The 15,671-nt window shown below is 47.3% G+C and overlaps 1 protein-coding gene across 2 annotated transcripts in view; it reads right to left on the bottom strand.

Moving 5' to 3' along the window:
• LOC119450716 (solute carrier family 45 member 3) overlaps positions 1–15,671 on the bottom strand; it is a 181,323-nt gene that overhangs the window by 32,004 nt on the left and 133,648 nt on the right. For both annotated transcript variants that reach the window (XM_037714237.2, XM_037714238.2), the window contains one exon: positions 5,058–5,235. In XM_037714237.2, the coding sequence (XP_037570165.1) occupies positions 5,058–5,235 (178 nt within the window). The remainder of the gene's footprint in view (positions 1–5,057; positions 5,236–15,671) is intronic.

The raw sequence follows: 15,671 nt of genomic DNA, 5'->3' as shown, positions 1-15,671 counted from the left end.
TGAAGCCAGCCAAGCTGTATAAAGTGGCTCTCACATTTTTCGGCAGTGTTAGGAGCCTCGTTTGCCACTGCCCGAAATGTGCCTAAGTCTTTTCAACCACTTGAATATTTCCGATGTTAGTGCTTCTATATGATTCACTATATCCGGTGCATGTTCCTGTACGGTGTGCTGGCTGCACCGGCGCGAGCCCCCGACTGCGCGTAACGAGGGGCTCGTCATACACGGTGCGTCACGGATGCAATGCGATCGGCTTTCCTGGCTGCTCTATGGCTGACACTGGATATATGACACGAAAATCCATCGTTATACATGTCAGTTGGTTGTAAATGTCGCACACTTTACCGCTCACACTAGCGCAGGCTAAGCATGTTCAACAAAGTAAAGCGTTTATTAACGTGAATTCATGAGAGACTTCGTGAAATAAGTCACAAACTTTTTGTGCACACTTTGTCTCACAGAATGTGCTACTGCAGCCAACCTTTCGCACCGAAGTTCACGGCATGCTTTGTGGCGAAACGCAGGAACTGCGTAAAGCGAAGCAGCAAATCCTGGAATGCCCCTGTCGCCTCCTTTGCCGTCAAATTATTTGTTCGTTTACAGGATATTCCTCACTGTTGCCTTTCTTGACATTCGCGTCTTATTCGCCTTAGAGGCTTTGAAGACGTCGTCGCTCATCAGCTAAGATTACACCATCAAGCCGTCACCACCTGCAACGTATTTGTCAGCCATCACACCTGCTTTGCGTAACAACAAGCAGCGTATGAGCTTAGCGGTTCCTGGAGCAGTGCAGCAGGACTACTACTGAAGTTGACACGCTAGTCAAGTGCGTTGCTAGCGCTGCATCAGAAGAACTTGAGTTTGGCCTAGTTGGTGTTTACTGCATAACACGTTGACCGCTAATAAAAGACGAAGACAGAGAAAAAATAACACGAAACGACGACACGGGCGGTATTGCAGCGGTAAACATTGACATAGTAGCAGTCAATCTCGTCAATTCCGTCTATCTCGTTTGATAAGATTTATTACATTAATCCGGCCCTTAACGAACAACTTGTACTTTGCCCGTCTTATATTTCGTCACGCGTTGACCATTACTTCAAGGTTGTAGTGCCAATTTGCCTATCGTGTGCCTTCGTGTGCCTTATCTGAACACTTTAATCCCGCGCAATAGCACAGAACGGAACCGCCTCCCTGCCTCCGCCGCTGTTATCACCAACAGTACCAAATTTAAGAAAGCGTGCCACCGCCATGTTATGTCATCCCAGTCGTCTCTTATAATGTCATATGGGGCTTGAGAGTATCGAAAATAAACAAAACGAAACAAAATATTCCTGCTTGTGGTTTCAATCTCTATCGTGAAGTTATTTACTTTTTTTTAATTTCTAAGCACTAAACATTAGCACATTCCAACTTCGTCAATCGCCTCTCGTCATGCCATCGTCGTCACACAAACTTCATGATTTGAGTTGTTAAGAAATTGTCGTCATACATTCGTCGTCCTCGATTGTCCTCATACCATTGTCATGCTATCGTCGTCATTGTGCAGTCGTCATGCATTCGTTGTCATAATCTGGTCGTTCCGTCGTCGTCATTCTGACCTCATGGGCTGACTCTCCTCATGTAGTCATCGTCACACAGCAGTCGTCATACCACTGTCATTTCGCCCTCCTCCCGCTGTCGTTTTGTAATCGTCATTCCTTCAGTAGCGTCACCCCATTGTCAGCATGCCGTCATCGTCGCTCTGTCCTCATCGTTCCACGAACAGCAATCTCTCTGACGTCATTCTATCGTAATTACGCTGTCGTCGTTCCTTCGTGATTACTCTGCCGTGGTCATGTCGTCGTCGTCGTCGTTTCATCGTCGGGAGACAGTCGCCATCACGAATCCGTCGTCATGCAGTCGTGATCATGCCATCCTTCGCATCCGTCTCTGGTCAATTCGTCGTCGTCACGCCAACGCTTGCATACAGGCTTCCCGATACGGTCGTCATCACTTCATTGTCTTATACACTCGTCGTCATCCCATTGTCCTCCTACCACTGTCTTGCCATCGTCGTCATTGAGTCGTATTCATACAATCGTTGTCATATCACTGGCCATGATGCCTTCGTGCTGATTCCCTCGTCGTCGATAGTCAGCGCGAGATGAGCTCTGACGTGATTTTTTTACGCTTGGTGTGCCAAAGCGACTCCGTCAATCGGGACAACTAGAGCGCAGCACGAAACCAGTACTCCACGCCGCAGCAACAGTCCGTAAACTGGATTCTTTTTGTTTAGGATACCCATGAGTTATTAATTAGGTGTACCACCATTCTTCGTCAATAAATTTTCTCCTCACGTGGAATAATCTCACGTTGAATGTTATAGACGTGGTCAGCAATCGGCAAGCCTTCGTGAGCGGTGATATCAATGGAGCGCAGCACGCCGCTGTCACTTCTATGCAAAAGAGGCTCATATTACACGCGGTTGTTTAGGACGTTGGAAGCGGCTGCAACGTTTATGTAGCTCTTGAAAATACTATACCTATGTATCTGTAATATAACGGACGCCAATGCACGGAACTACATTCTACTGCGTACTATGTGGCGCAGGCGAAGCACATGGTGTTGCCTCAACACGCCTCGCGTGTTGAGGCGTGTTGTCGTCCAGTGACTTGAACACGTTTCGGGTGCTATCCTCATCGGAATCCACTCGCCTGACCGCTTCGTACTTACGAGGCTTCGAGAGGCGTGCGGCTCGTTCTTCCTCCGTCTCCACGGCTCGCTGCTTCCTCTTGGTTTCGTTCCGACGACGAACCCTGGCTTCTTTCCATTCCTCCGACTCACTTTCCATGTCTGCCGATGAATCCCATCAAGCCGCCCCTTCTATATATACGATGCAACGCCGGCTCCTCCTCTGACGTCATTCCAGATGGCGCAGAGAGCGGCGCAGCCAGCTTCGGCGGTTGCTAGGCAACGGCGCACCTCGCGGTCCGGCCACCGGCCACAGCGAAACGGCGAGAATACGGCCAATCTAGCTCTCGCTACAAAAAGCGGAAAAAAACATAATATCGCCTCGAGCTATAGGGGAAATACACGTGAAAATCTGGCAACACTGTTCTGTAGAGAAGATAGCCGACGACCCGCACATGTGCAGATGTAGTACAGATGGGTATACGTATACACCGACTCCATATGTGTGCTGTCGTACATTGAGCCATGTCTGGCGACGACGTAGTTTACGTGAAACGGCAGTCTCCGGTAAACCTCTAGAAAAACAACTTGGTTTCCGTTTGATACAGAAAGAGAACATGTTAGCTATAGAGAAACCACATCTACGTAGCACGACTGTACGTATTATTACTATCTGCTCTTACGTCGTCCTTGTCATTCTCTTCATTTTAAGGTTAACGTCAAACACACATCTAGTGCTTATGACATTTTTTTATTGCGATAGCAGTTACATGAAGACTGCAGGCACATTTGGGCCTTCGTCGTCGTCGTCGCAATGAGGTTCCGTATAAAGTCTAACAGCTACAAAACTGTCGCCACGCGCCGTATGATATATATGCGAGTGAAAACGTGCGAGGGTGAGCCGGCGATCGCGGCTCGATCTTGCACTAGCAAGGGAAGGAAGTGCACCGTCTTTGGTCGCGCGCAGCGCTTCAGGGGGAGGGCAGAGAGGAGGGCGCATTCTACTCCGGGCTGCACGGGAGGCCGCGGGCCCTCGCCCGGGTCGCAAGGCTCTGGGGGGAGGCTATGGAAAGCAGGTGGGGCGCGTTCTACTCCGGGTGGCCCGGCCGGCCGCGCGCCTCCGCCAGGGCCGCTGTATCTTGAAACCCATCGGCGACGGGGGCGCAGTCCACCGTGCACTGTGTATTCTAGGCAAAGTTCGCGTGGATGCGAGACGCAGCATGAAGGTGAATTCGGTCGTTGCCGGCGCGCTTCCTCACTCCAGCGTTTTGACAGCGAGTTTCCGCGGTCATGAAGTGAGATGTGTTCATGTTTGCTTGTGCGCGCGTGACACCATGGTTGTTAATTTTAGTTAGTATGCATATATGTTTACAAGTTTATACGGCCGATAAAACTAATTTAGCCGCTAATTTGCTATCGCAAACGATGCTTCGCCTTTCGGGTGAGACTGCGATTTTTATTGCGATAGAAATTGTATGGACACTCCAAGCGGATTTCTGCTGTCACCGTCGTCGTCGCCGTGAAGTTCCGTATAAAGTCCAAGGGCGATGAAATCGTCGCCGCACGCCGTATGCTGTATGTGCGAGTGAAAGTGGGCGTCCCTCGCGCGCTTTCACGGAGAGCGAACGCACGGCGGAGAGAAAACCCGACGTCTCGTCTCGAAGGCCGTGGGGGATGGAAGCGAGGAAGGAGGGGGGGGGGGCACCGTTATGCTGCGGAACCAACTGCGCATTTCGCCACCCCGGCGCAAAGGGATGTGGCGATTCAATCTCACGCGCGACAGGAGGAAAGTGGGAAGGCAACGTGGGAGGTAGGGGGTGCGGCTTCTATTCTGCCCGCAACTGCATACTTGTACTTTGCGCTGCTGCGAGCGGTCGCGCGCACCGTATCTTGAAAGCGATCTGTACACGGCTCCTACCTTTGTATGCGCAGTGCTTTCGCCGCTCAGTTTCTGTTGAAGCGATACACCGCACGAACTTTCGCTCACTGCTGCAGCCGCTCTTGCTCACGCCAGCGTTTGACAGTGGTTGCCTGCGGCCATCGAGTGTGATCTATTCTTGTTATTTGTGCGCACTAACACCATGCTTCTTAATTCAGTTAGTAAGCGAATGCGTCCAAGTTTATGAAGCAGATAGAACTACTATTCTTACTCCGTATAGCTCTCTAATAATTTGCTATCGCAATTGATGCTTCGCTTTTCGGGCGAAACTGTGACTTTTCTTACCAACACTGCTGAAGAGTAAAAAGAGCCTGAACGCTCATGAAGGGACATGGAAATGGAGTAATTCCCTGTACTGTCTCCTACTCAAAGGCTAAACCTTGGCCTGCGCCAGTGCGTAAGCGGTGCATGATCGCGATGGAAGCGAGCAAGTCGTCGGTCATGGCACCTTTTCCGAGAACCCGGCCTTTCGCAGCATGGGCGGGAGGTAGACGAAGCATCCGCAGGCGCACAGATGCGCACCGAACGCCACCAGGTTGATGCCCACGGTCCAAGGCAGCTGCCGCCATGACCGGGAGCTCATCGCCGCCGCCGACACGCCACCGGTGGTGCTGCTGTTGCTGCTGCTGCACGAATAAGAGGCAAAGAACGGGGTGTTTGTCAATAAAATGTATATGTGTATATGTTCCTGTGTGCGTGTGTGCGCGTATGCCTGTGTGCGTGAGTGTGTGAGAGGTGCACTGCTGACTGTTTGCAAGGCTTGTTAGTGAGGAATAATCAAACTAAAGGTACGTGCATATTCGCCTAAAATACCTGAAAAAAAAAGAATTTTGCGCTCACCGCTGCACCGTTGTTGCTGAAATTTCGCGGAAGGGTAACATTTCGGAGCCTACATCGTTCAGTGTAACACTTGGCTGAATTAATTACGTTGTCTTTAAGAAAAACATACAACGTTCACTTCGTTTATGGGAATGTTAACTCCTGCTCATAGTGAAATCTTTTTGCGCGCACAATCGACACGGACACAGTGAAGGGGGGACACACGAGCGCTCGTGTGTCGCCCCTTCACTGTGTCCCTGTCGATTGTGCGCGCAAAAAGATTTCACTTTGAATTCGTACCAACTCGCCCAACTATCATTTCTGCTGCAGTTAACTCCTGCTTCAACGGCGCAATCTTAAACTTGTGTCGCCGCCTGCCGGCAGTGGCCGAAAGTTCAGAGAGGGTTCCCACGTGTTGCCCGCTCCTCTTGAGCAGGTGGCCCAGCCTCTCTGAACGGCTGCTTTCTGCAGATGCCGGCAGGCGGCACAAGTCCATGCTTGCGCTGCTGCGGGCAGCAGTTTACGAATGACACAAATTCAACGCTCATTAGTAGAGGGATGCGACTCCGTTTGAGTTTAGTCATTTGTCATGTCTGTCATTAGTCATGTCATGTGCTCTTTTATACCAGCACACGAGTGCACGAAGATGATGCGTTTAAATGAAATGTATTTACCTGAATAAATAATCACTTCCTAGTCAGTGTTCGTATTGTCGCTTCTCGCGTATTTTCTGTGTGCCATTGTTTGTTCGATCTGCGTTAAGTAAACAATGGGTACCAACTAGGTCACTTTAACGTAGTTCAATGTAATATGGTTAATGACGACATATGTTTGAGCCCTTAACTGCCCACGACGAGTTAAGTCGTGGTGAGAAAGGTTGCAATACCTTGTAATATTGAAACATAAAAAATACATGTACTTTTTTTCAACAATAGCAGTAAAGCCGCTATAGGCATTCCTGGTATCATATCTTCTAGGCAAAATAAAAGGCCACATAAATGCAGGTTTCTAAAAAAAAGTCCGCATTTCTCATCCATTGTTTTAAGTTTGTCATGGCCGTTAAGGTGTTAATGAGTTCAAGGTAGACTCTTTACGCAAGAATTCAGCGAAGCAATAAGAATAGCGCCAAAACCAAGTTAGCAAGAAGGAGTAGACATTGCGATCGATAAGAAGGAAAGTTTAATACATTATTTGTGGTATTGATTATATACTTTTCGAACGCACATTTACGCTCCAATAAAGAGGCAACTGTGTTTCTATCGAGTCTGCGTAAGTAAACAGAACGAAATCGCACGCTGTTCAACAGTCAGATAGCATAGGCGTCAGCAAGCTGGCGCACATTGCGCGTCTCGGAGAGGGGAACGTATCCGAGAGGCCACCGAGCGTCTCCTCGCGCTTTTTTTTTTTTTTTTTTCGCTGCTGGGGAAGAATTTCAGGAGGGAATAAATCAGCTAGTGAGCCAGTAGTGCGACCTCTCACGACCAGTACAAGTTGCTACTCGGGAATGTTGTCAGACGGCCTGTAAACGCTTAGCCTATCCTTGTGTACGAGATTTGCATGTTTTTCTAGCCTTATTTATGTACTACGGGCAGGTGCGTTCTTGTTAGAGGAACAATTTGTCCGCTATCCAGAGAGGTCATCGTAAAAGGATATGGCCGACGAGTTTCCATGCTCATAACTTCGACAGCGCGTAACTGACTCCCGCTACATTTGTATAGAGGGCAAGCCTGCACAGTACTTCTTTCTCATAAAACTCTACAAGGCAACATTCGCGGACATTTACCTCCAAGGAGCCTTCAGCTCTTCCGTAATCGAGGTACGACATATTTACCAAGTGACGGAAGAGTTACAGCGAAGGTGAATTATTCAAAAATTACAAAAAGCATAGATGATGCTCTTGTTCTCAATTAAATGTACGAGAAAACATCAGAATAAAATTTCTCAGAAAAGTACATTTGTCACCGAAATGCGGCGCTCTGTATTTAAGCGAGTAGCTTTCGATGATTATGATAATTTCTAATGGCATCCGCTTTGAAACGAGGTGGCGACAAATATTGAAGAATAGCCTGCATGAGCGAATCAAGCTCTACTGTATCTATCGTAATCCTGCATTAAGCATATCTCTACTTTATGTTACAATGTCGCCTACGTTGTCTCTACCACGTTCTTCCCTTCTCACTCTCCTGCTTTTTTTTTTTCTGGCAACACTCTAAACATATCTTACGTATCTCGCCCGCTGACCAGTTATCGATGTACAGCGACGCTAAAATTCCACCTGCCGATGACGAATAGATATTACGAGAAAGTAATTTCTATTCTTAAATAAATCCGTGTGTTTCTGTGCTCTTATGTGAAAACTTCATCATGCTATTCTATCTAGATTTGTCCAGTTTAGAATTGCTCACTTTTTTGTTACTTTTGGATCGCGTAATACTTTGTAGCTACAATAAGAATGCAGCTTGTAAGCGATGATTTATGCAAGGGTCAGGTAAGTTACCCGTAGTGTTGCACTGGTTAAAATACTCACGGCTGGCTGCCCGTCATCGTGCGAGATTAGGCAGGCCGAATCACGCGGCAATCTGAGAGAACGCCATCGCTGCTGGGCTCGGCTGACGCATGAGCTCGGCTGGGCTCGACGGATTTAATTGGTGGACTAAAAAAATGTGGTTGTAGAGACGAGAATTTAACTCAGCTCAGCTCATCAAGCGCAAACCGAAGCACAGTATAGGCTTCCACTGCGTTTTACGAAGCAAAAGAGCAATCCAACCAACTGGAGGATGTTGCATAACATGTATCGCTTGCATACTGTGGCCTGGCAGAAGAGCAAAAGGTTAACAAAAGCAAACGTTCAACGAGGTTCCGATTGAACGTGCTTGACAGAGTTCCGGCCTACAGGTAACAGCAAATTTCAGAAGAGTGTCGTAAAAGGTAAACTTAGTCATCAAATGTACCATGGACGTCGGACACATTCCAGCGTGTATATTTAAAAGGTGGAACAGCCCTATCCCTCCCAATCTGACGGCTGGATGGGTTAAGAAATTATAGATCGTCTATCTCTCTCTATCTCTGTGTGCGCGTGTGCATGCGTGTGCGCGTACGTGTGTGTGTATATATTGCAAGGCAACCGCTCTCAGATAGTTCAGCGACTTCGCTGGGTATACGCTATACGCATATACCCACGTTTACACGCACCCACGTTTAAACGGACGGTTCTGTCTCCTCCAAAAGTTCAGCTGGAGCGGTGGTAATTCCCGTGAAATCTGTCACCATCCAATTCAAGACGTCTCACATTACATCATCGACGGCTGCAGAACTCGCAGCTGTCCGTGCTGCTCTGGAATTTATTGGTCCCAAATCATCACAGTCATGGTCCATCTTTTGTGACTCGAAGACAGCTCTGCAGTTCCTGCTGTCCCCTTTCAACCACGGACCTAACGCACAATTAGTCGCAGACATCCGACTACTTCCCCATCACGCATCCGACAAGGGGCACAACATCATCTACCAGTGGATACCGGGTCACTGCAGAGTTTCGGGAAATCACAGTGCGGATGACGCTGCCTGATCGGCCCACGATGGTGCCCCTATTGTATCGATACCCACTGTCGAGAACAGACGCAGCCACAAAACTTCGTTCCCTCGCACGCGAGCTTACGCAGACTCTGTAGAACACCAGTGATTTCAGCAACGCACGCCTCCACAAATTGGATCCACGTCTGCAACTCCGTTTTCCACCAGGGTTACCACGAGCGGAAGCAACACTTCTCTGCCGCCTGTGGCTCGGCGTGGCATTCACGAACGCCTATTCCTTCCGCATTGGAATGGCTGACAGCCCTGCTTGCGACAACTGTGGCTGCGAGGAGACAATCAAGCACCTCCTCTGTGACTGTCCCCGCTACAATGTGGTAAGAAAAGTGCTCGCGACTGCGCTTGAAAAACTGCACAATCGCCCCCTCCCACAGGAAAAAGTTTTAGGACACTGGTCTAGACGGGCTTCGGCCCTCAAGGCCTTAAGGGCTCTGCTGAAGTTCTTAAGGGCTTGTGAATTGTAGAACGTTGTAGCGCGCAGGGTCGCGTTATTGCGCGAATTTTCTTACTTCAATTTTTTTTATTTGTTTCTTCTATCACCTTTTATTCCCTTTACCCCTTTCCCCAGAACAGGGTAGCAAGCCGGTATTTACACTGGCTAACCTCCTTGCCTTTCTTTCCCTTTCTTTCTCTCTCTCTGTGGATATACGCTGATATCAATACAGGCACCATTATGCACCACTGGAAAGGTTAAAGAGAGCGCGTTATCCATATCCGCTCAACTCCAAGGCTCCGTCAACGTTTAGCACTGTGCAAAAAGTCACCCGTAACACAAAGGGAATGCTCCCTGAACACGAGCCATTGCTGGTGTTTCTGTTATTAGAGTGAAGGCTAGACAGTTGTTTCTCATTACTATTTTTTTTTACGTGATGATGTACCGATCTCTTTCGGTTTGAGGTCATGCAGTCGTGCAGCCTCTACCCAACCGTTGTATACGTACTGGTGACTATGCAATAAAGTTGCCAGACCAACAAATGCAACGTGAATTCTTCAAATGAATTAGTGCAATTTTAATAATTAGTATGCCGCGACAGTGTTACCAAGAAGTGAGGAAATAGCTATAGTGAAAAAAATTACCTGGATATTTTTTCGTGCCTCACTTAGCCATACAAGAAAACAGAAATAAAAATTAAAAAAAATTGGCCGCATATCTGCTTGCTTCGCTGCAAATGACGTCGAAAGACGATAGTCTTATACCACCCCTGATACGTAACACCCTCTCTTCTCCCACCTCCCACCCCTCACGCTCTTCCCCTCCCCCCTCACGATGGATACAATGGAGGTTTTGCTGAATTCAATTCAAATTCCCCGCGTTCGCCCTGCTCTTGCGTCATCTGTTGGGACCATTTATTACTGTTGGCTTAAAGCCGGCTACAGAGCCGCGGCTTCAGTCGGCTTGATTTTAACGCGTAGCGTCTCTTCTACGCCATTTCAACGCGTTGATTTTTCATTTACTAACGTAAATACCAGTCCAGTGTGTATTCATAATTAAATGAACGCTGCGGAGCACGGTTACGTACACATATTTTCCCTCAAATAGCACTGCGGTTGCCTTTGCGCTGTACAATGTTCACGTGTATGTGTATTACCCCGTGCCACCAGTGCTAGTACCTTGGTTGGTTTTGGCCGGGTGGTTGAATCGGTTTTGGCTGGGCGGTGGAATGGAGTGACAGACAGCAGGACAAAGTTTTTCGCGTTTAGGTAGCCCCAGAAAGACTACCGTCTTTTAAAACGGTCCTATTTTTTTTTTATTTCAATCGCAGCCAATTGATACAGGTAAATGAGCACAGGCGCAGTTCTTATGCGTTACATGCCTAAATGACTGTCGATTCAGCTCCAATTCCATAGTTTCTATGTTTAATACAAACTTTACAGATTTCTCGCAAATTACCCGTGGCTGTGCCAAATTCTGTTGGGAGTTCTGCTTCGGAAGTCGCCAAGCGTCTCGTTGGTAAGATGTTTTTTTTTTTTTCCATTGGCCAGCCACCATCACTATTATCTCCAGCATCAGGATTGGCTGGCTTTAGATTTTGCGAACGATGGTATAGCGAGAGAGGTTTTTCGTTTAAATACAGGCCCTGATGTTTTCCGGTTCTAACAATATTTCCATAAACTAATTCGATGTACTGTTTGCAGTGCTTTCTTTCCGTCTCGGCCAAAAATACTTACCGTTTATTATAACGTCCTGCTGGACTCGCAAGCACTATTTTCACCGCTTGGTACATATCTGAAGAAAACGAGTAACAGCGCTGAACAACGGCACGTGACTGAGACAAACGAAGCGCTGTCTGTCTGCGCTTCGTCCGCGCTTCGTCTGTCTCAGTCACGTGCCATTTTTCAGCGCTGTTACTCGTTTTCTTCACTCATAGACGTTGCGCGCTACGCATGCATGTGTGGCATTCCGTATGCATGCACAAGTGTATTTCTCTCGAACGAGTTGAAGCGGACATCCAAGCTATCATTTAAGTGTCCGCTGTTTATCCGAAACGGCTGGCTTGTGCCTTCCTCTAGGCGATGACGTTTCCACCTTGGCTCACTTATTCGAATATGCTGCAGTTGTGAATCGTCGCTTTCATTCATTCATTCATTCATTCATTCATTCATTCATTCATTCATTCATTCATTCATTCATTCATTCATTCATTCATTCATTCATTACATACTGCGGGCCTTAGACGGGTTCCAAGGCTGTCGACAAAGAAAGAAAACAGGCAATATTGAAGTAAACTTACAGGATGTATAAGGGTGTTTATTGGACGGCACTTAAAGCAGCGCAAGGGCGACAGTCCAAAAAGTGCAGCACGAACTCTCAGCACTAGCCGCGCTCGAGAGCCGAAGAAAACGACCCACTAGAAAGCGCTGGAGCGGACGACCCACTTCAGAATTCCAACGCTTCGCTACAGATGTGACAATTTCGTTACATTTCTGAAAGCCGTTTCGGTCTGTTATAGTTCTTCGAAGAAAGGAATATTTAACGAACGTACTGGTTCTTTCAAAGTATGGTGACGGGGAAGGCGGTGTATAGCGTGTCGTGTGTAACAACTATGGTGGTGGTGGTTCGTTGTAGCAATAGGTGAAACACTACCTATTGCTACAACGAACCACCACCAGTCGGGCGATCCAGGCCGACAATTGCTCCGCCTGCATGAGCGTCTCTTATCAAAGCGGCGCGTTATCACATGTCCATCAAACCACTCTCTCTGAGGAATACAAGAATAAGACATGAAGCTTCCTTGCCGGTTATAACTGACCCTTCTGGAAACACGAGATGTTGCAGGCACGCATGGGGAGAGTTCTTGTTTCGTATGTTCTGGAGAAGAGCGTGCCATTCATTTCTCGGTACTTTGGGCACAGCCACAGCAAGTGTTCGATGTCTCCTGTCTAGTAGCGCGCAGTGCCCCCCCCCCCCCCCCCCCCCCCCACGCACACACACACTTCGCTGAATCAATACGCGCCGTCTTAATGAAATACTGACACGATATTTTCCGCCTGCTCATTTTTTGCGTTAGATGAAGGTCTGGGAACTCTAAAGCCCAGAAAAAATACTCGCTGGCCCCAGAGCGCCCTAATAATAGATTTCCAACAACCAGTTTTGGCTTTGTTTCTGCTGTGACGTGACGTCATGGGGCAGAAATTGGTCACGTGGGACATTGCAAGGTTTTGACCCCCGCGTCGGCTCGCTCGATGGTCTGCCATGCTGCCACACCGGCCCTCACAATGAGTAGCAGCATGTAGGAGGCGACCGAGCGAGCCGAGGCGAGTGTCACAAACGTTGCGATGTCCCACGTGACCAATTTATGCCCCACGACGTCACGACACAGTAACCTCCTGAGAAACTAAACCGAAGCTGGCTGCAGAAAAGTTAAATGTGCCCATAAAAGAGGCTCTCCTGATACACCTTTTTTCACTATTTTATTCTGTTGTTGGCATTAGCCGTTTCACTTTTTTCCTCCGTCATATCCTCCCCGCCTTAATTTTAACAAACAGTCATCCGAGTGAAGTTTTTATTGCGACAAAGCAACAAAAGGTGTACGCAACCTGCACTAACATCTATGTTGTGCACAGTTTATTGCTTCGCTTCAGTGAGCAGATGCCAGCTGTTAGCGCCGTGTTGTGTGTGCCCTGTCTGTGCGTTAGCGGAGTTTTCGCCGACATCCTCTTAAAAAAAAGCAAAGAAAGCTACGAACTCTAGTTAGCTTAGCCACAGTTAAATTGCCAGCGTAAAAAAAAAAAAAAAAACCGGCATTGTATAGCTGCAGCGGTGGCTCGGTAGTTATTGCGTTCAACCTTTCGGCATTGTGGTTGCGGGTTCAATTCCCAGGGGCGGACGGCTGCAAATTCATTGTAACAAGATGGGACGGAACAACACTCGTGTACCGAGTTTCACGTGTACATTGAAGGGGTACCGCACAGGAAAAACACATGGTCGGTTCAGAGTGGTGAAGTATTGTTTAAAAAGTAAATGTTATATTCTTTCAGGGCAAAATTGTTCATCACCGTGCGGACAAGGTCCAGGCCAGATTTCAGTTTCCTCAACTTTGCACCGGTGAGTGCGACGTGAAGGATTTGAAGATATTTTCTTGTACATGGGCTGAAATTCACGGTAGCTGCAAGCAGAGTCTTCGCTTCGTTTGCAACGCAAGATCGGCGGTGTATGGATAACCATGAACTTACCCAAACCAGATAAGACGCTGCCAAAATGTACGACGTCACAAGAAGCTGGTATAGAGCAACTTCAAAGGGTCTTCGCCCCCTGCCTCGTTTTCGCACATTTTCTGGATTACGAAGCCATTTATGAAGTTGCCCTCGAGCTTTTCGGCATCCCATGAAAGCAATATATTACACATTCCGACCTCATATTCCCTCCTTAACGTTGTTTTAAAGATGCCCACTTACATGGAAATAATCTGGTGTTGTAAACAACGGCGTCTTATATTACGGTCTGTGTGTTGCTTAGCGTCCAATCAATCAATCAACCAGTGAATTAATCAATCAATCAATAAAGCAAGTAATCAATCAAGCAAGCAATCAATGAATAAATGCCTGCCACACATGGAGGCTGTAATTTCGAAGAAACTTGGTACAGCGCATGCTCCATTGTTAGTTTCTCTATATATGACTTAACCACACTCGACCCCTAAATTTGGCATCGTCGGTTGGGAATAATTGCGTAAAAAGCTTTGTTCGGGCAAGAAACTTCCTCCATATATGATAGAAATACGAGACACTGGCTTACTCTGACGCGAGGAACACATGCAACTATGCTGTGACACCAGAATATAAACGACTAACACGTTGTTTACCAGCACGAATTACCCGCGCGAGCGAGAAAGAAAAAAAAATGACGCAACGGAGCTTGCAGCTATATGTGTCACGCGGCGAATTTTGCGTGGGCTCGCTCTGTTGAGGCAGTAAAGAGGGTGACGCAGGTGCCATAAATTACTTTTTTTTTCTGCTGTATATGCTGCTCCACCGGTTATAGCAGAGTTAGGCTCGTTTCAGCCGCCCAAGGCTTAACAGTGCCGCTAACGAGCCCGTACGTACACACGCCACTCATAAAAGTAACGCCTAGAATTAATCCTAGACGAAAGGGTTAAAGGACTTTACGGCGACGATGGAACAGCGAAGAAGAAACGTGGTCGATGGAACGCCGAAAGCAGTATGACGACAAAAACTGGGCATGTTCATCGATGTGAAGCGAAATTGTTAAACCAATGCTATGCAATTAAATGCGATGCGAAAGGTTGTGTTTATTTTTACCTTATATGCAACGCGAACTCTCACGTAATGTTTACGTTTATGCACTGTGCCGTTCACACTGCATCGTCCACACTGCCGATACGCAGTCCGAGACGTCGTCGCAGAATGTCACGTGGACAAAGCCGACGTACGATGATTGTTGAGTGAAGAATGGTGAAGACGGGTAGTACGCGCAGAGATGCACGACAGCTATGTAAATACATTTAAAGGGACACTAAAGCAAAACAATATATCAACTTAGACTGATAAAGTATTCTTCGAAAACTCTGCTGCCGTTAATTACACTGAAATAGGATCAATTATTTAAAGAGAAAATGAAGCTCAAAGTTAACAGTTTTGAATTTCGCGCGGTAACCTCGACGTCAGCACTTCAGTGTGACGTCACGACTCCTAAAGTAGTTTTTCGTATCTGGGCCACATTGGCTCAGTAAAAGTTCGCGAAACTTGCCATATTCAGTCTTGGGCTCCTTTAGAACACAATGTTGTTAATCTTTACCGCTAAAAAAGTAACTGGGACCTAGAAGACACTGTCAAAATCCATGACGTCACGGTGAGCTAGTGCGGGAACTTCAATATGGCGTCGCCACTCGCCTCTGTGTTTTTCGTTTCGTTCTGGCTTACCAAGCGGCTTCTCGCAGTAAGAGTGGTGTTTTCGGTATTGTGGAAGGGTAATCTACTGATACGCAAGAAATAATTTTTCCTTTTAGTGTCCCTTTAAAGGAATTGTAACCCACGCGTAACAATGATACATATTCATCCGGGAGCATTTCCCAAGAATTGGCACAAGAAGGGGGTATCCCAAATACGCGAAAATCTATGAAGCCGTCGAATATGTTGCGTTAAACTTTTTTCCCGTTCCATGCGCTTTAGAGGTACCTATGAGGCATTAAATATG

Source organism: Dermacentor silvarum, chromosome 4, assembly GCF_013339745.2.
Source record: "Dermacentor silvarum isolate Dsil-2018 chromosome 4, BIME_Dsil_1.4, whole genome shotgun sequence".
NCBI lineage: Eukaryota > Metazoa > Arthropoda > Arachnida > Ixodida > Ixodidae > Dermacentor > Dermacentor silvarum.
This window is presented reverse-complemented; position numbering and strand designations above follow the sequence as displayed.